Here is a 22,957-nt window from a genome sequence, read left to right as displayed (position 1 = left end):
ATGTAAACACGAGTCAACCGAGGAAATGCGAGGCGAGAATTTGCTAAGCAAATCCCTCAGAGTTACATGCTTTTGAAATATTTAAACTACTAGTAAAACTAATAAAAAATAACCGCTAAGAAAAGTTTTTTCAACCATTGTAGCGTACTCCGAATTGAATGAAATCATGAAAAAGAGAACTCGTGGACAGTAGTACAAGTTGGCAGACAAAGGTTCGATAGTAATTCAGTGAAATAAAAACAATTGCTTTTCAAGATGTTAGAACAATAAAAGAAGCAATAATAAAAGGATTTTGCCATACATTTTGGAATCTTTATATACTTGGTAACCAGGAATTGCTAGACAGATTCTTTCATATCCGTTAGAGCAAAAACTTATCGGTTGCCACAGATACCGTAGTTTCAATAGTTGACCTCTTCTAGAAAGGTTTAATTTTTCATATTCAACTAATTCTCTTTTTCAATTCAACTGAAATTAAACAACTCTTCCATGAGGCGACTGCAAACAAACCAGATAGGTTTAATGGTGGCCTTGCAGTGCAATGCAAGTAATCTTTGCTACTATTTTATGGTAATGGCGCTGCGAAGAATTTACTATGCAGCCACTAAACGGGGAGAACGGAAATTGCAATTACAACAGTCAAGATCGGAAAATTAAATCAATCTTATAAATTTGATGAATTACAAATATAGATGCCTTTTACTGAAAGTTTGAGTTCATTTTTTATCAGGTATGTGTATTAGTACTTATCCCTTTATACGTTCATTAGGAAACATTATTAGACCAAAGAGAAGGACAAACTTAACATCTTAAAAATGATATTGTTTACTGTTTATTTTGGTGCCTGCAGGACATTAAATACCTGAACAGCTTTCTTATAGCCGCACGAGTCTCTAAGTACATGTTAGAACAAAATCTTAGTCGCGCGAGGGACTTAGTGCTTCGGCACGAAGGCAGCTGCGCCCGAGTGCTGGGAACGAGGCCCAAGGGGACTACGATTTTGTTCTAACGTCTTTAGAGAACCAAACGGGACGTCGAATTTCATTTGAAATTGATGTTGAGTACAATTTTCCAGATTAGTGAAAAAGGTTTCAATTCTAATTTCATTTTTTTGAGCAATTTCAATAATCTTTTTCATCGTCACTGTCGGAATTTTTGGACCCTTTAAACATTTTTTGCTGCAACAAGAAGATCAGAGACAGCAATATATCCAGAAATTTCCATATTTCCAAATTCAATTGTCAAAAGTTAGATTTCTTAGTTTGAAAGATTGAACTTAGACTTAAAGAAGTTTGAGTCTAATTTTTTGTCCTAAACTTAGTGTCCTACGAATCTTTCAAATTCAGCTCTTTCCCTCGATGTTGTAGTGACCGATGAAATCGTACCCCGGTTTCTCTAATTATGCGATTGACCGAAGCTGTTTTAAAAGACAATTTCATGGTGGGATGGGCTGTTCTTAATCTTGACCCCCATTCAATCCCCCCACCCCCCCCCCCCCCCCCCTAACACTCATCTTCCTCCTCCAGTTGGCTATTCCAACCCCCCTCGTCCAGACCTCCCAACCCCTCCCCCCACCCAATCGCTTGACCCCCATCCACCTATATGGGATTTACTGAAAAAGAGTTAGATAAAAAGAATCTGATAGGCAAAGTAAGACAAAAATTTAGCTATCTCCTATCTCAGTTGAAACTTTGATTTGTAGAATTTAATTCAAGTGCAAATTAATAAAAGCGGAAATAAGTTAAGATAGTTAGAAATAAAAGCTATAATAATTTGGCATATCAATCTTCATTGTCGCTATCTGAATCGTAGCTTGCGGCTGCTACGGGAGGGGCGGTTTTGGGTTTTTCCACGATCAGTTCAGGGAATAAAATATCCTCGTATTGAAGAAGATTATCTTTCATTGTTTGTGATAGTCGAACCACTCTTCGCCGTTCTCGTACGAAGGTCTTGGCGTCGTCGTATTGGATGTGTTTCAATTTCATTATAAAAGCTATTACGAAAGCTGCAGAGTAGTTGTTCCCACCTTCACAGCAAAGAAGTACAGCACCTAAAAGGAAAATATGAGAACTTTTTGATCTAATCTGTCGCGATCTATAAAAGCAAAATCGTTGTTCACAAGGAGAAAAAAATACGGTTCCGCTCTGTGTAATGGTAGAACTGTAATTTAATTTGTTTTTACTTGTATACAAACGCAAGTTATGATTTAAAAAATCTTGTTTTACTTAGTCAAAAAGAACCATTGATAAGTAGCCTTATGTCATCTGTACAATATTTGCTGAAATGTTTTTTAAGGTTTCGGAAGAACATTCTTTCAGAAGAGAATTCATTTCTTGTCTCTCGGTATATATAAAAAATGTTTGAATATTTAGATCAATTATATCTACTATATCGATGTGATTGGAGACTTTTTTCAACCAAGATTATTTTCTAATGTCTCCACAATTGGAACAGAGTGCTTGAAGCGAACTGAGAACTTTACATACAGTTCAGTTCAGTTAAATATATGCGTGAAAGTTTCGGTGCAGTTGGTTTTGCGCGATTGTTCAGCTCTGAAAAACAAATCATTTAAATCTATAATAAAAACCGCATTCAAAATCTTTGATACGTTCTGAAGGCATTTGAAGCCGTTTGGTAAATTGGAGTATTCTGGGAAGCGGTCGTGGTTTTTAGATGTTTGGGTCAAGTTTTTTGACAAAGGTTCAGTTATATTTTGGTAAATTAAGGAATTTTTTAAATGCTACAGGTCTTAATGCTATCGCAGTTATCTTTGAAGAACTTGTTGGCTATCTTACAACTGGCTGTTGCATTAATAGTTTTTGACTTGTGGTTCACATTGTTTGATGCATTTATTTGCGTTTAGGGTTTTTCTTTAGTGCCCCACCCCCAGTCATAGCATACTGTTTGTTCCTATGAACTGTTTTTGATTATAATGACATTTGAGGGGACTAAATTAGGATAGGTAACTTGAACTGCAAACAAAATATTGAAAGAGCACTTTTTGAGCACTTTTCTTCGTGTCCGTGACTTAATTGAGTGGAGTCGCAGATACGGTAGCAAATGGAAACTTAATTACCACAAAACTTGAAAATGTTAGAAGTGCAATTTCCTATTAATTTTTCTTTTTGTCTGCTATCTTCTGTTACATCAGTCTTTTAAAACTTTTTTGGCACCATCGTTTGTGAAAAGTTTGTTCATCATTTCAATTTGTTCTACCTTTGCGTGTCTTTGTAGCTTCGATGATCTTGTCGTAAACTATGTCGATGTATTTAATAATTGTGCCTTTCTTCTTGCCGGCTGTAATGATTTTGGGTCTGAAGTTGAACACATCTATGTCGTGATAAAATGGCATGTTGAGCAGTTCAGGCTGTTTGTCCCAGAAGGTCAAAATCATCTTCACGTCTTTTGATAGCACGAAAGGGTGGTCAGTTGCACCCTAAAATTGGTTCAATTTTTACAGTTGTTTACTTCAGAAGAATTAAGAGCTACGAATTCTTATGTCGACATAGCGGAGTTTAAGTTTTTGACGTTTCAAATTTTACCTGTATGCAAGTCTCCAGTTTTAGCAGCAATTAGTTTTGAAGAAACGAGCATTACTATATGTAAAAAATCCGCAAAAATCTTGTTTCAACGGATGATATTCAGCGTTTCTTTGCTGATGTTTTGGTAGATAACTTTACAACAAGATTCCACGTAGCTTTATCAAGGAATTTCTAACTTGATACCGAAGCAAATGATAACTATCGGTAATTATTCAAACCCACCAAATGGATTCGTGTCTGCGATATTTGTTCCGACCCCCACTTTAGTGGGGAGGGAGGAACTATATACTCAAATGGGTTTTTTTAGACAATTTTGGGCGGTCGATATATTCATCGTAGAGTTGTGAGTGGTATCATTAAAAAGCACGTTCATCCTAGAATATGGAATTAAAAGATTTTTTCGAATTTCGTTTTTTACAGGCAGTTATTGAGGTTTAAAGTTTTGTGAATATTCGACAGTTTTATTCACATTCTGTTATTTTTGATAAAATTTGACACAATTATGCTAATATTATTTAAAATATGTTAAAATTTTTAATGGTAGAGTGCTATTTTTTCCACAGCCATAAAGATAGCAATAGAGGAGCGTTGCTGAATTGTTTGATTGGAGTTTTTTAGCTCAAAAGTTTTGATAAAATTTTCAAAATTCAGCCTTTTTTTCTTCAAAAATTGCAAAAATATGCATTTTCGGCCCACTTTGTTCAAGTTTGCCAAAAGTGGAGACCTAAAAACCGCTGACATAACATCTTTAAACTCCAAAACAGAGCTAGTTGAAACTCGGTGCCCTATAAAATTCTTTTGGAACTAAAATTTTGCCGTTTTTTCAAACTTAAGTCGATAATTATACATCATCACTGTTTTTTTTTAAAATTCGAAGTATTCCACTCTGCAATTGGTCTAACTCGCAACGTTTAGAACAGTTGAGCATTTTTTGGACGGGCGGAAAAATCAGGGACAGGTTTGATATTGTCATCGATTCTTACAATCACATTTTTCAATATATTTTGGTGCTGCCTTTTTTCGAAATATTTTGCTTTTGGTTTTTATGTCAATTACTGACAAACTTTTTAGGAACCACACCTTAAACGGCAGCTCCAATTTACGTAAAAACGAGGTTGAATGTAGACATAATTTGTTTTTAGCGAACATGATGGTTTTTACGGCTTTAAAGTCGAATTTTAGTAAATTTCAACTGAATTTTTGTGTTTTGCCTTCAATTGTTATTTTTTTGTAGTCTGATTACTAAGTCTAACTATTCAATAACCCATATGGCTTCTTCAAGAAGTGCCAGTGAACCTCTTACGTTCATTCGGTTGTTACTTAATGTTTTTTATGTCATTGAATGTATTTGTTTTAAGGAAATTTCAATGTTTTTTGAACTTAGAAATTTTTTATATTCTTGGTTTTGTTACTTCGAGTTCTTGGTTTTGTTACTTCGAGGTTTTGTTACTTCGAGTTGTCATAAAAGATTTTGTGATTTTTGTGCATGATTGCCCATTTTTGCAGGTTTTTTGTTTCTTTGGTCAATTTTCGCTTTAATTAACGATCTAATTGGATAACGCGTTTCAAAATTTGTATTTAAAAGTTTGTATTCTTTTCATAACATATGATTTTAATTGCGGCCACATCGTTCTTTTGCAGGTTTTGGTCGTTTTTTGCCATGTTATTGTTGTTAATTTTTGTTGTCGTATGCCAAATATTGGTAATTAAAGGTTGTAGTGGACAACTATGGATAAATGAATAAATTTAATAATTGATATCGGTATATAGCTGAGTTTTTTTTACTTTCAAATAAATTTTTTCAGAAAAAAGTATTCTTGAACTTATCCCATTCTGTTTTGGCCTGCGTTTTTTTCGCATTTTACAAAGTTGTATCATTTTTGAAATGGGCCTTATCATTGAGAGGTTTCTTTAAAGTTCTATTGAACCCAGAGAATTTTTTCTGTTGATTAAACAATTTGACTTATGTCTTCAGGGCTTAGATAATTTGTTTTAGATGAATTTTGTGAATTTTAGATGCATTTCAATTTTTGTGGTTCTTTTTCTGTCATTTTGAAATAATCGTTTCACAAAAGAGACGCAAATGAATATTTAATTTTCTCGCGCAAATGAAGATTTGATTCTCTCGCCATTTTGTTTTTCAAACGTAATTGCTTCAACGCTGTGGTTTTGTAAAGTTGTCTGTGAAATTTTTTTGATCGGCTTGTATTTAATGTTATCTTAAGGTCTTATTACTTAGTCCCACAAATAACAGGCGCAATTAGTTTCGAAGAAGTTGTAAGATAAGCTGTCTACTCTTTTAGTCGAAATCTTACGTCTGCTATGAATTTTGAAAATTTTAAACAAAAGACAATGGATTTCTGAGATTTGCCAATTTAATTTCTGTTAATTTTTAGCTTAGCATCTCTATAGACAAGTCACATACCTTATCCATTGAGCTAAAATTTGCTTTCTGTAACGGTTTTTTTTCTTCAATGGTCTTTGTTCTTGGTACGATCAGTTTTCAAAAAATATTCGTGATTTTTGCAGGTTCGCTCATTTTACAGTATCACATTAATGGGCCGTTATCTGTTTGGAAATAAACGAAATTAATTTTTTTCAGCGGACAGATTAATGTTTATTGGCTGAGACAGCGTTTTCGTTCAAATTTTTTCCTGCAAATTTTCTGCTTATCTTTGTCTATCTTTTAGTAGTAGTATTTCATATCCTGGATAATGAAAGGTCTCAGTTGCTCTCTATGATGGTATAAAATAATCTCTCAAGCATTTCATTTGATGCATAATGTTTCTAATCAGTTTGACATTAGTTCTGTTCAACAAAAAAGCAACTTTTAATTGAACTTTTCCATTTTGCTCATTTCTTGTTCACTTGTTACCAAGTCGCATTGAGGAATAGTCCGATATTTTTTCTGACGAAGTACAGGTTAATATTCTTTAGTATAAGTTTTATCTGATGCCATTTTGATTTGGTTATTAATGGTTTTCATAAAATGAACAACGAACGAGTTTCGGTCGTAATTAATGTTTGTGATAATTTGTTTTTTATCGCCGTTTTTTTCTGGTAGTCATATGGTGTTAGTCACGGGTCTCATCGGCTCTCTTATGCAGATTGTTTTATTCGTTTAGTAGTTTGTTGAGCGATATGTTGATATGTTAATTTTTTTTTTATCTCTTTAAGTGAAAAATGTAGGTGAGCGGGGTCTCAACTTAATGTGCGAACGCACATTACCGAGCCTCCTGGTCTTAGTTGCAGCTCAAAAATGATATGGTTTCTAAGTTAAACAGAAAATGTGATAACCATGATTCATTAATACCAATTGAGAATTTATAACTTTTTAGAATTTGGTTTTACCTTTTAACTATTTCGAAATAGCCTGCAAAATCATTAGATCGGCTCAAATTAGACAATAATAATAGCGTGGACAGAATGTTCCCCATGTTGAGTTTTATGAGTGAAACAACACTTGCCTTGGCTCCACTGAGATAGACTCCGTCCATGATTAGAGAAATGGCAGCTCCTGCATCCATACTATCCTCAACATCCACACACTAACTCAAAATAAAGAGAGAGAGAGAGAGACGACCAACAGTCGGTGTTGTTTATTGTGTGGTAAATAAAAGCTAATAAGAGTAAATGACAGCTGCTCCCTATTAAACAACTTGTTCACCGCTCTCTACCATTGACGTGGCCTGTACTTAGATCAACCGCGCAGTCAAATACAATTGCTAACTTTTCTCTCTCTCGTAAGTTAACTTGATTAGCTCATAATGAATGAACCACTTTTGAGCTCCGTGTTGAGTTTTCAATCGTGTGTTGAAGTGCAATAAATACAGTCTGTTTGAGTTTAGTTCTGCTTCGAAGAGCTCATGACAATAAATGCAAACAATCCGTTCAACTTTCTTTACTTTTGTTTCATCTCTTCAGATCTCTTGATTACAATGAGAAGTAATGCTGCGTGTGAAATTGAGATGAATGCACGTTTTTTTGTTTGTGTAATCAGCTGAAATGCTTCTGATGGAATATTAAGCATCAGCAAACAAATATATAACGAAACTGCTTTTAATTTAAAGCTAACTGGTAACTAGCTACAATTTGGTGTACCTAAGATTTTAAACTTAGTTGCTGCTTTAATTCAATCGAGCTTAGTTTGTTAGTAGCAGTAGGGAACTCTATGCTACGCAATAGTAGTGATCGGCACAAAGTCGGCTAGGGATAAGGTACTACAAGCTCTCTATATGTAGACAGTTTTGTTTAAGAGTAATGCAAAATCTAGTGGCCATTAGCTTGCAAAAAGATCCTTGAATATTAATGAGTGTCCAATTGCTCTCAACCATCATTTGGTTTTTGCAAATGAGTATCATGTCGGACTTTTGTCTGTATGAAGCCTTTTCTGTCGCCTGGACCAGCTCAAGCATATTGTAAATATTGTGATGGACTTATACTAGGTTGAAATGAGCTTATGAATTCCGTGGAAATTTTATTTTGCCAACTATCTTGAACCTGCAAGTTGAGCTAACTACACAAAGTACCATAAGTTGAAGCAAAATCGGTAGTTATGTTTAACTGATCAATGAACCCACAGCGTCGAAGCATCAATGATAAAACAAGGAGGCTGTCCAGTTTATTGAATTAGTTTTCATTTTCAGATAAGTGTGACATACGGGCTGATACCCGTGTCGAAATTACCCAACCTCCCTCCCCCCCTGATTACCCCCCCCCCCCCCAAACTGATGTAAGAGTAGGAGGGTAAATGTCTTTGGGGAGTAAAACCACGTACGATTAGGGGAGGATTGTAGATTTCACCCTCAAAAGATGTAAGATTAGGGGGTAAAACGATGTAAGATAAGGGAGGTAATGGGGAGTAAGGGGGGAAATTGTCAAATTTTACCCTCAAAATTACCATCCAAAAGGCCTTCGTTAAAAAGACTATTAATGGTATAGTAGATATAGCGAAAGCTGTTTAATTTAATAAATCAATCTAATAAATATTAGCCAAATATATTTGAGCGCGTCGTTGCAAACTTTGCTTATCAGCTCATGGAACAATCAGGAGTGTATAATTTCTACTTATAGTTACGGTTGCGTGAGCTTAGTATAATTGACTAAACAATGGACCAGTAAATGGACTAAACTATGCCGCATTAGAGAGCCGATGATGCCTGCCATTAATAACAAAACGGGATAAGGCAAACAACAAAAACATTAATTATGGCAAACTCAATATCTATTTTAAAAAAAACATTAACAAAGTCAAAATAGCATCAGATGGAACCTAAATTTAAAATTATCAACTTGTACATAATGTCAAAGCAGATGGGACCACTGCTTAACGAGTATTGGTAACATTCAACGAAAATAATTAAAAGTGCGAAGTCAATACAACTTTCAACAAAAATAGAGATTCTTATGTAACTCCTTAGGAAGGCAAGATAACCAGTGATTAATCAGACAATGATTTAAACAATGCCGCCCTGGAGAATCAATGAGCCTTACTATTAATGAAATTAGGAGAAAACATAAAATCAAAGTCTAAAAATTGAACGTTAATTACGACCAAAACTAAATATTTTTCTTACGATCACTTAATAACAATGTCAAATAGCATCAGATAAATCCAGAGGAAAGTCTAAATAGAGTCAGATAAAGCATCAAATAAAAGCCCAGAATAGCACCAGAAATAAATTAACTTGTATTTGTCTTGTAAATATATTAGATCGATCCTTAATGAGACTATGTAAAAAGCCCACAAAAACAAAATGGCAAAATTTGAAAAGAATTTATTTCGAAGTCGATAAAAAGCATCAGCTGTAAGCTGAAATTAATAAATAAGTTCTTTTATAGCTCCGTAGGAAGCCACTAAGACCTGTCCCTATCCAGAATGTCATAAGATTACAAAAAATGCGACAAATGCATCAAAAATTCTATTAAATTGCGGGAGTAAACGGCATCGAAGCCATTGAAACCAGAAAATTCTATGCACAGAAAATTCTACATTTTTGTTTGTGGTGTTTTTCTAAAGCCAATGGTAAACGCATTAATGGTGTAATCTGACAAGACAGCAAAAAAAAATAAATTCAAAAATGGGTCAACACTCTGAAATCACAGAATTTTATAGAAACTCAAAGAATATGAGCCATAAAATTCGTTCAAAAATTTGTAAAATTTCGTTAGAAATCCACAAAAAGATTACATTTTTACCCTAGGAAGAAAATCCAATCTGTGTTTACTTAGACTATGCTACATTTTGACAGAAATAAGATAAAAATTTGCAAAGTTCAGAAATTCACTGATTTTAATCCATATAACCAAAGTCATGACAACCATAAGTTTTTAGTATAAACTAGATAGATTTACGTGTAACTCTTTAGTATAGGTAGCAAACTTTAACTTTTACTCGTTGAGACTAATTCTTAAGACCACAAATCTGCAGCCAGAACTCGAAATTCCACAACACATCCCACAAAAAAACCATTACCGCCATGAGATATTAACTGAAAAGATTATGAGTTTTCAATTGGGTCACATTTGAATATCAGTGGCCCTTATTTTAGCGGGACTATACGAAAAGACAAAATAAAGAAGCTCAGTTATTGGCCGGTGTCAAAAACACAGTGTCAAAGTCATAAAAATCATGAGTTGTAACATAAAAACAAAAAGGCAATACAGTCTGCTTCACAAAAGACAGCATGGGTCATGTCATTAATCATAATAAGTGACAAGTACTCAAACAGTACAACAAAGAGGGAGCAGAGTTCAAAAAGTTGTTTAATTTGTTCAAAACCAATATTTTCAAGGTCATTAAATCCATTAGCTATCAACTAAGCTGATTGAATAAGTTCAATTATATCAACAGAGGAAGCCAATGAGAGCTCTCGTCTTTCAATGCCCAATGACCATATATACATATATGGTCATTGGGCAACATTTTCGAATAACTTGGAGCTGTCAATTATTGACCTTTGATTGGAAATCATCATGGTCTGTAATTATTAGAGAACAAGATAGTAATATTTAAAAAAGACATGGCCCTCGATAAAATCAGACGCATTTTTGAATGTCAAAAACTTCGATGAGATGTAAACCAGCCTTGATATGGCTGAGCGTTCGTTAATAACAAAAAAACTTTTCAAATGTTACCGAAATAGATAATTTGTCAACAAAAATTTTGATGTTCGAAAAAATAAATGATACATTTTGGATTATGATCGTTTTCATTTGACAAAAATTGGAGAACAATGTATTCGAGAACACTCATATAGTAAACCCAGCCTTGTGTGGATTTTTCTCGCAATTATGTCAGCAATTTTAGGTCTCTACTTTGTGCAAATTTGAGCAAAATGAGCCAAGGAAGCATTTTTGGTGCTAATTTTGATTTAAAAAGACTGAATTTGAAAAACTTTTCTGAATGTTGAAAAACGTTTCAGCTAAAATTGTCGGATCAAACAATTCAGCCAACGTCTTCTGTGTTTTTTAGGAAAAACCAATAACTGTTAACAAATTTTAGCAAAATTGACGAAAAATTGAGCAAAAAATTCCGGAAAACGTGATTAAAAAACAACGGATATTGTTCGAATGTTCACAAAACTTTAAACCTCGATAACTGCCTCGAAAAAGTAAACTTCAAAAAACTCTTTGATGTCATATTCTACTTGCTTGTTCAGGTGTTTTCTCTTTTTTATGAGCTGGAAATTATTAAAATCATCGATTCTTTCGTTGTCATAAATGGTAAGGCTTCTCAAAATCATCCAGACATCAGATCTAATTGTAATTAGAATACATTATCGCAACTGTCCTGTGACTAACTTTTTTGTCCATCAAGTGCATTGGTCTGTGCTAATAGTTAATTGTTGTAATTGACTTGATTAGGCAAAAAGTCGAAGACTGTTGTGTTTGTATTTTAAATTAATTATCTCGGTTGAATTTTACTTTTCCTCGGGCATTGACAAAATGTTTTTTTGTATAGATGTGCCAGGAAGCTTAAATGTTGAGATTTTTTCGCAGAAGTGAATTTTTGTCAGTCACGGCAACATTTTTGCTTAAACAGTCACCTCAATGTTTTTGAAAGTTTGGGAACCAATTTCTATCCATGCAAAATTAGTTCCACTAATCGTGTAACACGTCTGACTATCTGTCAGTTTTTTTCTGGAGTTTTTGGAATACTTAACTTTGTCGTAAGAATTTTTTATTGATAATGATTTGTTACTGAGTTGAGGCGATGGAAGTTTCTATTTATAAACCCAATTGATGGTACGAAATCGTAATTAGCAAAAAAAAATTGTTACATGTTGTCAATATTTAATTGAAATTTCTGAAAGTTCATAACCTTGGATTTTGATACCCGAATTGATGAATTGTTTGCTTATTTGAGAACCGCCTGCAATTATCATGGATCCTTTTAGATGGCTCCAATCAATACTATCTAGATGGTTCTGTCTGATATGAATCTGACGTTTTTGAATCTAAACATCCATTTGTTAATGTTTTTCACATTAACAAATGGATGTTTTCGTAATCAAGAATATCATAATCAAATTGCTTTTTAGCTAAACCAAATAAGTTAAGTTTGTTTTGAGATAATTATGAGAAGCTCGATCAACAGGGGAAGGAAGAAATACAATTATTCGGAAAACGACGTCCCCCCTTTGTTACCCATCGTCAATGGACGAAAGCTGACTTTCCACGGAGAGCTGATATCTGAATCCGGCTTCGTTGGATCACGGGTTCTTCCGGAGTTCGGATATTTTCTGGACCGTTTTGGTGGTTTTGGATCATTCTCATCAATGGATGAATCAAAAACGAAAACCCTTTTTCTTTCCTCAGTTGAGAGCAGCATCAAACACCTCAAATGCCTCGAAGATGTTTCCCACCCGGGAAATTTTTTTTCCGTTGAAGAAAATTTTCAGCCCCTAGTTAGCAAAGGGAGAAATTCAGATAAAGGAAATAAATCGAGTTGCAAATGTAAACAGCAGGTTACAACAAATAATACCAGCTCAATGGGTCCGAGCATTTTGCTGAGAAAAGGCTGTCTTTCAGGCGTCTACTTCATCAGGGAAACCTGTCGAAGGAGAAAATAATCAAAAAATACGTGAAGCGATTTCAGGATATACTGAAGTCTCCTTATTAGAAGACGACACTTCTGAAAAGTGAGTAGGTATTTAACATCGTGGCGATAGAACTGTGCAATCAAAATTATAGCATTTTCAATAAAATTGGCACTGAAAACATTTCATATGACTTTTTTTTTACCTCGGACTCTAAATTTGCCATTGGTTTCCAAAGGCGGAAATCAGAGTTGAAAAATGAGCGTTTTAAATTATTCCATTATTCATTCAGCTTTCATTGGTAAGATAGCCATATGAAGGGTTTTTGACAGCAGTTAGATAGAAGTTGCAGAGATAAGAATTTAATTCGATTCGATTTTGATGCAGAAAGCAAGTGGGTAGTGATTTGTCTGCTGTTAATGATATTTGATAAATTTTGTGGAAGAGATCTTTTAAAAATTTTCTTCGATAATGCCTTCTCGAAATGCTAACTTGTGTTCAGTCCACTGGAACGGAACGTAACAGAGTTTCCAAACATTGCTTCGGATGCAAATTCAGAAGCGAGTAATGATCAGTTTGAGGATATGCTAACAAGTGATGGTAAGCAGTGGGTTCTACTGACTGCTGTTGAAACCTACTTCCTGTCTGACCTTGGATTCCTCACCATTCCACTGACTTCTGATGAACTATACAAATATCTCAGCAGAAGACAGTGCTGTTTCTCCTATAGGCTTTGTGCATACTACTATTACCGTTCAAAAGGTATTTCTAATGTAACTTGGGATTTTTTCCGTTTATACCCCCATTACGTCAGCCACCCCCCGCCCCGCGCGCAATAGAGCACGTGGTGCCATTACATAGTTAATCCTTTTGTAGAAATATGGAAACTGTAATCTAAAACTATAATTAGAAAAAAAATTAATGAAGAAGAGCCGATGGACGCTGATTCTAATGCATTTTAAAGTATAAGAAAAAATTGTTTTAGGTTGGGTGGTGAGGCCGGGTCAGACCTTTGGCTGCGACTTTCTCCTGTATAAAGATGGACCTTCCTTTACTCACTCAACCTACGGTGTTCTAATCCAACTAGCTCACCTCGAATCTGAAAATGAAATCAAAACTATAAATCTGTGCAAACTATGTCAAGGCAATGACTCATCCGACATCGCTGAGAGTTCTATTGGACTCGATAAAAGGGTCCCGTGTTTATTTAATCGAAAATTTACCCCTATTGAAGTGGCCGCGGCTTGTCGGGTGCTGAATGTTGCCAACAAAGATCTGATTATTTGCAACGTGAGCAGCAAATTGAAACTGAGTGCTAACTGTTTTAATGTAAAAGATTTTGCTGTCTCAGAAATCTGTTTGTCTAGATGGGTGCCTAAATAGCGCTCATGTGTTTTGATTTTTGAAGTGCAATTTTGGAAAAAAAACTATTTCAACACTCCCAGATATAAGTAGCATTGTCAAATGGACTGTGCAGTGGATATCGCACGGCTCTTCTGTGATGTTAGTTATGATTTATTTTTAATTGCTCTCAACAATTATTGTAAACGTGTTGGTCTTTTTTATGCAAAATTGTTGCTTGACCGTTTTTCCGCGTTTGTTCTAGGACCTTCTGTGACTTCTTGTGTAACTTTTTCACGCTTCACTTCTTCATTTTGAGTTATTTCAATTGCTCTCATTCCGAAATGAAACTTTGGTAATATGAAAGCGACTGTTAGCGGTTGACTCTCAAAGTCGTTGAAGCTTAGTGGTTGAGATGTGCGACTAATGTCCTTGAGGGCTCGGGTGCGACTGAGGTCCTTTTGGCACCCATACAAAATACCTAAGCTACACCCCTAAATTAAATTGCCCCCGACTGTCGTTCAAGAGCAATTCATCCGACGTTAATCCTTTCACGTTTTTATGTTAGTAGTTTCTGTACATGGTAACTTGGTCTTAAACAAACACAGCTCAAGGAAAGTTGAGTTATGGGTTTCTACTTCGTCACATGTACAAGGCCGCATGTACAAGATGCTTTTTTCAAAGAAATTGCGCTTTTTACAATCCAAAGATATTGGATTATCATGGTAAGGTTTTTTATAGCTGCGAAGCTGTAAGCTGAGCGTAGCTATATTGCGGTGCTCTTGGTTTTTTTTTGTTTCGTCGTCTGACGCTCTTTTTTCGTTTTACATTTGTTCACACAGCAAAGCTGAAAAAGTCAAATTTTCTGAATGACTTCTTCCTCTCACTAACGGCCTTTGCGCGCGTGACGTCATTTCTCACTCGCTTTAGCTAAAGTTTTTAGGTTATTTGCGTGATTAGATTTTGATCATACGTGACTTACCTCACTCAATAAAATGACTTTTGCACTTTAAAACTTAAGTTTAGTTTGAATTTGTTTAAGGTCAAAGGAACTCATATGTGCAGTAAAGGTCCCTAATAAGAGGCTTCTGTGGAATGAATTTTAACAAGCTTTATTAATTTATCGCTGAATGTTTTTTAGCCTAGTTTTTTGAGCGGGGTCGATTTTTTTTCAATTTAGATCTGTATCTGTTTCATCTCTAATATATGGCAGGCAGGTCTATTCTTTCGCAGCTATTCCGGCAATCTGCCGGCTATGTTTACATTTCAAAGAATGTGAATTGTATTGGGGCGCTGTATTTTTACGACTCGTAGAGGAGTTATGGTGATCTGCTTTTACGACTGGACTCTGCTACGACTGCTGTTACAGGATTATTAGGAGTGTAATTTAGGGTGTAAAGGCCCATGCCGCTATTCGTTCCGCGTTTTGGCGAGTGAGGGAGAAAAAGTGTGAGCTGTTTCTGCTGAGCGACAGAAGTTTTTTCATCACATGCGGCTCTTTTCAGTTTTTTAGTTTTCACTTTATTTTCGGGTAAAGTCGTTTTCTAAATATTATTAACGAGTAACTGTAGGATTGAGCATTTCTGAATCGACTATACGAGCATTTTGTAACATCTGAATCATATATTGGAGTTTATATGCAATCTTGAGGTATGTTAGTGATTCGCCTTTTGACACTTTTTACTTTTTTGTACTTTTTCCTGTTTTTATTTTCTGAGGTAAGTTTTTGGTTAAAATGATTTATGATTTTGTGACCTCGATATTTCTTCAATTTGAATTTACTTTAGCTGAGGAAAATGGGCGAAATATAGTTTTTTTTGTTTTTAATGATTTTTTGCCTAATTCTTCTGGCTTTGATAATTTTTTTTCATGTTAATTGTCTAATTAATCTTTCACAAACAATGTTTTTAGCAATTATGTTAGGCCTGTGGCCTTTTTAATGTTAGTTTTTGCTTGACCGATTGCTCGCCTGACACTGCTTCACTTGGTAATTTGGATCCCCCTCTTGTAAAGCCTGGTCGTGTTAAAACCCTCTTGTAAAGCCCCCTCTTGTTAGTGCCCAATGAATAAGCAGGGACCGTTTCTTAGGTGTTTTAAAAACAGATGGAGACTTCACTGTTCTAACAGAATTTTATTTTAAATTTGAGTGGTTCTTAGATTTTCTCCTTAAATTACTTTCTTTCTGTTCGGTTTTTCTCTTTTGAGATATGTCGAAAATTGGGAACATATTAAATGTTTACAAGAAAATTTTTCAATTGGCTTTTTCCCTAATATTATGTTTCCTCTGTTATTCAAATTTGAAAGGTATAATGAAGTGAATAGTTTTATCAGTTAGTAACGGTGTAAATTGAAATTTACTTCGAGTCAATTCCGCAGCCTTCCGGCTGCTTTTTAATGCTTCCTGCCGTTTTGAAACCGGATTTAACAGTCAATGCTTTGTGAAAAAAATTGATCTTCCTTTGCTGAGCAAAATTGAATAGCAAAGAGAAGAGAGAGTAGTGGTTTTGTTCATACCGGTTTTCGAACGAAGGTGCGAAAATTTTTGCTTCATTGAGAGAATTTTTTTTGTCACGTGCGGCTTTTTCAAAAGAGTGTAATAGTTTAAACTATAAATTTTCAGTTAAACTGATTTCTCAAATATTTTAACCGGCAATTGTACGTTTGGAAGTAGATTGTTTTTTCTTGGTTTTTACTGGTTTTCTTTATAAAATTTAACTGTAAAAGAGATCAGCTAAAATAAGAAAGTGGTTTAATTTATTAAGTGTGCAGCGTTGAGTTCGGGACGATTTCAATGTTTGCTTCCGGAGTTGATTCCGGAGTCTTCCGGCTCTTGTTTTAAGATCGGTACCATATTTTATAGGTTTAGAAGTTATTTCTCTCTCGCCGACACAGGGAGCGGAGCGAAAAATCGAGTGGCTTGTGGCGTGTTTTTTTTGTTTTAACTCTAAAGTAGAGTGTAGAAAAAGGTGTTTGAACAAAGTTTTGCTTTCCCTCTAGTGGCATTTCGTTCACGCGCGGCAATTTGACTTGTTTTTTTCAAGTTTCTTGTTGAATTTTTTTAATGATTCTCCCAATCCATTCATAGTCCATTTTAGTTTTCGTTTGTTGTTCAGTAAATGAAAAATTTTTCAATTGTTTTGAGTTGATCTGTTTATTTGTGATCACGTTTTTTCTATTTTTTTTCTTTCAAAACGGGATAAACAGGTAAAAACCTGTGCGCATTAAGTTTCATTAGATTTCCTAAGCTGGCTTTCGGGTGCTCGGTTTACTGTGATGCGGGCAAGGACTAAATGCAGTGTATAAATGACAATTTTTGAAGTTTTTGAGCCTCAAATTTTCTGTTTAACTCATTTTTTAGTTTGTTTCAATAGATGCTCAATTGACTTTGTTCACAGTACATAGATATCTTGTACAATCTACTCTTTTTATGTCTGTTTTCCTTGGTGTATTCATTGGTAATGACCAATTATTTGCATAAAAGTTGAAAATTGTGCTATTTTCAGGTTTTATGCAAATTGTCATTTTTTTCAATTTTGTGACTATAATGTGTCAATAAAACTTTGTTGGTCAGTTATGGGCAATAAAACAATTTTGGTTGGTTTTGTTATCACTGATCTCGTTGCGTGACAATTATCGGCCAAATTTTAATGTGAGGTACCTGCACAACCAAAAAAATCACCTAATTTTGTTGACTTCAACTTAAATAGAGCCATGTCATTTTCTCTGGCTGAACTTTAGCCATGGGTTTCAAGCTTGATCATAAACTATTTAGGTTCCTTATGGGCTAAAAACTAGCTGGTTTCTAAGTTCTTTTCGTATCCCTGTTTAGTTGTAACAATCGTTCTACAATTGTAGATCAATTGAAAATAGTGACAGTAATTTCTCAGTTGCCCAAAAAATTGCTGAATGAACGATACTGGAAAGTTGATTAAATTCTATATGACTTGATACATTTGTCGTAGTTGAAGTGCTCTGTATTTTGTTGCTTTTTTAATTTTTTTGTATGAAAATTCTCAACTACCTAGATATTTTGCAACAGAAAACTACGACCTAATTTGAACTTTTTAATTGCCTTCAAGCGGAGGTTGTAGCAATTATATTAGTCCTGTGGTCTTTTAATGCGATTTTTCGCTTGATTGATTTTTCGTCAAAAACGAGATAAATAGGCAACGCGCAGAGAGCAAAAAATAAGCAGTCAGCTAATACCGAAGACAACCGCTCGCCAGTTGTTTCGGAGCAATTCGCCAGACGTTAGTCGGTTATGTTTTCAGTTTGAAAAATGATTTAGTTTTTGTGATGAGCCGTTCCTTATGGTAACGAATTAACCCATCAAAATGAGCAGTGGTGGAGGTAGAGGTGATTCGAATTCCTCTCCCAAAGTGATCACCTTCAACGAGTTAGTGGATGCGTGGCGCAAGCAGGATGGCAAATCCCGTGTGACCTTCGACCGGTTGCCTCCCAAATTTGGTCACACGCCCATTCACCCAATGCAGTTCAAGGTGCAAGAGATGATGACTTCCTGTCCTTTCAAAGCAGCTCAAGCGGGTTCGTTGAATCAAGACAACTTTCCGCACTTTTATTTCGTCGGCGTCGAATAATACCATGTTTGATAATTTTTAATGTATAATGAATGTGTCTATAATCCAATGGAAATTCTCCCTTACTGTTAAACTACTCTTCCCTATCGGGCAACTTTCCTTTCAACTTACTATCGTGCTTGGTTGTGCTCAAGTTGTTTGCTAAACCATTTTTCTGATGTTACTCTTAATTTTTGACGTTGCTTGAAAATTTAAATTGTAAACAGCGAAAATTTGAATTTTGTGATTTTGAGCTCTTCAATGATGATGATCCTGAAAAACAGACTAAGATTATCAATCATTGAACAGCTGCAAAAGCGCAAAGCTTCGTTGCTTCACATTTTTTGATTTCCTTTGATTAAATTGGTTTTAAAAAAATGTGAAAAAAATGTAAAAAAAAAATCTTTGTGCGAATAGACATTACTTAATGAAATCATGAGATATCATGTTGACTATGTGAACTATTTGTATGCGCGTATTTTCATTATTTATTTGCCAGAGTAAAAGCTAGAAAAGCTAAAGCAGAAAAGTTAGCAGTTCTGTTTTTAGGCGTGGTTGGCTTTGGATTCGGTGCTTTTTTCGGGCTGTTCTCCTTCGCAATTCAGGACCCAACACGGCTCGACTCCCAGCCTCAGAGGACACGCGAAGTGTTCAAAGAAGGCTACCAGAAAACTACCTCAATGGGAAAGAATTTTGGCCAAATTGGATGTATGTTTGCAGTGACCGAGTGTTTAATAGACAGCTATCTTGGTACTTCGGGTACAAGGAACAGAGTGTATGCGGGTGCAATCACCGGTGGATTGATTGGGTTCCGAGGTGGATTAAAGCCCGCTATTTTTGGAGCCGCTGGTTTTGCGGCCTTCTCTGCTGTAATTGACCATTTTATGGGATTTTGAACTGAAAATTAACTACCATATCTGCACTCGATTTAACTTGAGACATATTGTTTTCCAATAAATGAATAGAAGTTAACATTTGTAATCATTAAAAATGAAAAGATGTGTGAAAAGTTGCACAAAACGTGCACGTGACGCGACTTCTTGAGAGAAAATTGAACTGACTGATCTTTTCATTTTTTATTAACAGGGAAATTGTGGTCTAATGAATATTAATCAACAGTGGTTGCGATAACAGTCGTTTGCGCCATATCAATAATACCGCCATCTGCTATTGTGGAAAAAATTCAGTTATGGTATTGGGAACCTTTTAATCAATTCTCGTTACGATAACAGATGCATATACCGATGAATTAACTTTTCGCACCCGGTTAATACTACAAGATACGAAACTATGGTGAAACTTCGCTTTGGTTTTAGACTATCTTTTCTCGCGACTCTCGCTGTATGAAGAGTGGGGTAAAAGATAGTCTAATTTAATTGAAGTATGCTCAAAGTTATTCACCTGTTGTAAGCACAACGAGCGGTGATTAAGAACATTGTCACATGGTTTGTATCATCCTCTCGAAAGAGTTCACCGACTCGCCTTCATCTTGTAGTTTGATTACTTCTCGATGGTAACAACCGTGTGGTAGGTAATGGTTAGGTGACCCTGCGAGTCGCGTAATCAACTTCTGGCTTTTATCGAGAACCGCGAAGCTTTTATCGAGAACTTCTGGCTAAGTATCAACTTCTGGCACAGCAGATTTTCGGCATTTTGAAATGTGCACGTGTTCCCGACATACATTTCCCGACAAACTTATCTAAAATTAAAGGCACGTGGTAACAACGTCAAAATGCAACCAGATAAAAACTTAACTACACAAATTTACTTTTTCTCAACTATACAGCAGATCGGAATTTTCTTCAATTAGACTAGGTAACGAGTCGACAACCAGAAGAAATGATGAGGCGAAATTCAAAGATCAGTCAACATTTTTGTAACAAATATTTCAAACGTCTTAAAAATCATTGGATTTAACGAAATAATTCTTGATAATTTTTTAAAAAGCAATTACAGAAACGATAAGACCTGTCTTTGGTTAGACTAAGGCATTTAAACGGACTAAAGATGCAGAAAAACTCAAAAAATTACGAGCTATGTGCGAAAACACAATTTATTAAAGCCATTAAAAACATTAGCTATTATATGAATGTTATTTCAATTCTAATTTATAGTAACTCAGTTGAAAATGTACCGAAAGATTAAATAATTCCAATTGGGACCCATTTGAAAATAATTGGGTTCTGTTATTACGCGAATGTGCTGAAAAGAAACACAACTTTTAAAAACTAGCAAAACTATTACGAAGATGCGTATTGTGCAACAAACAAAACAGCTTATACGCCATGATATCAATCGACTCTTTAGTTTTTGATTAACAACGAATTGTATGGGACCTCTCAATGATGAGAATAAACTACAAGTTGACGAAAAGAACAACGAAAACTGAAGTCTTTGAAAAAATTTTCGAAAACGATTAATATCATGAACTTTAAGACTATTTGCTATCAACTGACTGCATTGAGTTAGATAATTTATTGAATCATAAATTAGAAGCATATGAGACCTCTCAGCATTTTTTGACTACATGAACAGAGAGAAAAACGCAGAAGCAACAAATTCAAAAAAATTGATACAGAATTGTCGAAGCCTTTTAAAAAAACTTTTCATTAAAAACTTTTACAATTTTAATTAAATTTTTAACAGCATTGGGATTCTTTTTTGCAATAAGTCTGCAAAAAATCAACAAATATGGACAAATTAAAAATAAGAATTTTTTTTGAGTAAACGTGTAGTATCAACGCCACTAAATTCAATAGTTTTCAACGGAAGTCAAAAAATGCGCTAAGTTGTGCGTCTATGGGGAGACGTTGATCTTTAATGTTCATTGGTTATCAATAGGACATCACAATAAGTCTCGTGTCGAAAACAAATACGGGCAAAAACCAAAATTTCACTGAAAAAGTGCGAGAAGAAAGTTTTTCTCTAAAAACTTTATCCATGATCCTTTGAACGTCTTCTCTTAGCAAATAGGAACTATTTATTTTGGTATGTGATAAGAATTCGAAAAGAACGAAAATTATGGAAAAACATCCAAAAATTAAAAAATTGAAAACTCGTGGCTTCGAAGTTTTAAAAACCAATATTTAGAAGATAAAACTGCTAAGCAGGGTAATTTTGGTTGCAGTAGAAAGGATGGGGTCCTGTTAGTACTGAAATTGACTGACAGTTCACAAAAAATGGATTAAGAGCGATTACCGTTCAAAAAAAATTTCCGAAAAATTATTTGAAAGACCTAACAGTCATTAGTCGTCCACTCAAAACACTAGATAGGGTCACTTAATGCTCATTAGGAAGCCTATTGCAATTTTGGTCGACGATTTTTTCAATAAGACTATAAAAACAGTAAAATCTGAAATAGAAAATGCGAATTTCATTGAAATTTACGAAAACTCGAGTCGAAGCTAAAAAAAAACATGAACGCTTCCTTGAAAACGATTTTTTTTGTTCATTGGGAATCTTTTAACTGCAATTGAGGTTTGTAATTAACGGCACCTCAATATGAAAAGTGACTAGTTTCTAAGTGACGTAACAAAAAACATGAAAAGTTTTGTAAAAAACTCTTAAATAGAATTCGAATTTTGTTTTTTGATAATAAACTTCCCTGTGAGACCAGAACTAACATTTTTTCGCTTGTCTTCTATTAGGAACACATAATTCATTCTTTTTGTGGCGTGAAATGTAATTTTGAAGTAATTTTTTATCGAAAAGATCTTAATTTGAACAAAAATTACGATGAAAGCGAACAAAATCATGCCAAATATCCCGGTTTCACACAAAATTTAAACCTCAATATTTCCTCGGAAAAAAACCAAATTCAAAAAAATCTGTTAATTTTGTGTTCTACGCTGAACGAGCTTTTTAGTGATACCACTATCATTTCTCTACGATTATTGTATCGGTCGCCCAAAATTGTCAGATCAAAAAAACCAGTTGAGTATATAGTTCCTCCTCCCACAAGTGGGATCGGAACAAAAATATCCAGATCAAGCTAATGTAAATGTATGAACAAGAGTTTTAGCGGCCTGAAGTACTGCTGGATAAAAGTCCCGATGAGGCTAGGAATAATGTCCTAACTAATTTAGAGAACCTAAGTGTAAAAGTATAGTTTCCTATACATTGACCCAATCAAAATCATTGACCCAATAAAAGCATGTTAAGTAAACTTTTACGTAATAGGAGGGCAGACAGTAAACACAACCTCTGCCGTACAACAGATACCAAAGAGTTTCGAAATTCGATACCAATAAAAATTTTGAAAGATTTGCAGTTAATCATTTAAGCACCCAACAAAAAATTTTACACCAAAACTATCAATTATTAGAAAACTTTTGAAAACTTATACAGATTTTGTATTTAAGTTATACAACAAAGGGATCGGGCAGCAAAAATGAAAGAAAATTGTCAAAGCGAAAGGCCTCAAAATAAAAAATTATATAAAACCGGAAAAATTAAT

General features: G+C 34.7%; 3 protein-coding genes across 3 annotated transcripts; 2 read left to right on the top strand and 1 right to left on the bottom strand.

Annotated features, from left to right (window-relative positions):
* Positions 1-1,690: 1,690 nt before the first annotated feature.
* LOC142340981 (dual specificity protein phosphatase 14-like) lies at positions 1,691-7,685 on the bottom strand. Its single transcript, XM_075391785.1, has 3 exons — positions 7,010-7,685; positions 3,217-3,436; positions 1,691-2,050 (listed from the first exon to the last, which is right to left on the bottom strand). The coding sequence occupies exons 1-3, from the start codon at positions 7,067-7,069 to the stop codon at positions 1,782-1,784; spliced, it is 549 nt and encodes a 182-aa protein (XP_075247900.1). The 5' UTR covers positions 7,070-7,685; the 3' UTR covers positions 1,691-1,781.
* A 4,434-nt stretch (positions 7,686-12,119) lies between these two features.
* On the top strand, positions 12,120-14,024 carry LOC142340980 (uncharacterized). Its single transcript, XM_075391784.1, has 4 exons — positions 12,120-12,511; positions 12,576-12,685; positions 13,086-13,345; positions 13,569-14,024. Exons 1-4 carry the CDS (start codon positions 12,122-12,124, stop codon positions 13,964-13,966), a joined length of 1,158 nt encoding a protein of 385 aa, XP_075247899.1. The 5' UTR covers positions 12,120-12,121; the 3' UTR covers positions 13,967-14,024.
* Positions 14,025-18,142: 4,118 nt separating this feature from the next.
* Positions 18,143-19,768, top strand: LOC142341681 (mitochondrial import inner membrane translocase subunit Tim22-like). Its single transcript, XM_075392829.1, has 2 exons — positions 18,143-18,469; positions 19,051-19,768. Exons 1-2 carry the CDS (start codon positions 18,259-18,261, stop codon positions 19,395-19,397), a joined length of 558 nt encoding a protein of 185 aa, XP_075248944.1. The 5' UTR covers positions 18,143-18,258; the 3' UTR covers positions 19,398-19,768.
* The last annotated feature ends 3,189 nt before the right edge of the window (positions 19,769-22,957 follow it).

The sequence above is a fragment of the Convolutriloba macropyga genome, chromosome 6 (genome assembly GCF_964194025.1).
Source record: "Convolutriloba macropyga chromosome 6, txConMacr16.3, whole genome shotgun sequence".
NCBI lineage: Eukaryota > Metazoa > Xenacoelomorpha > Acoela > Convolutidae > Convolutriloba > Convolutriloba macropyga.
The sequence above is the reverse complement of the archived record's forward strand: the minus strand, read 5'-3'. Positions and strand labels throughout refer to the sequence as shown.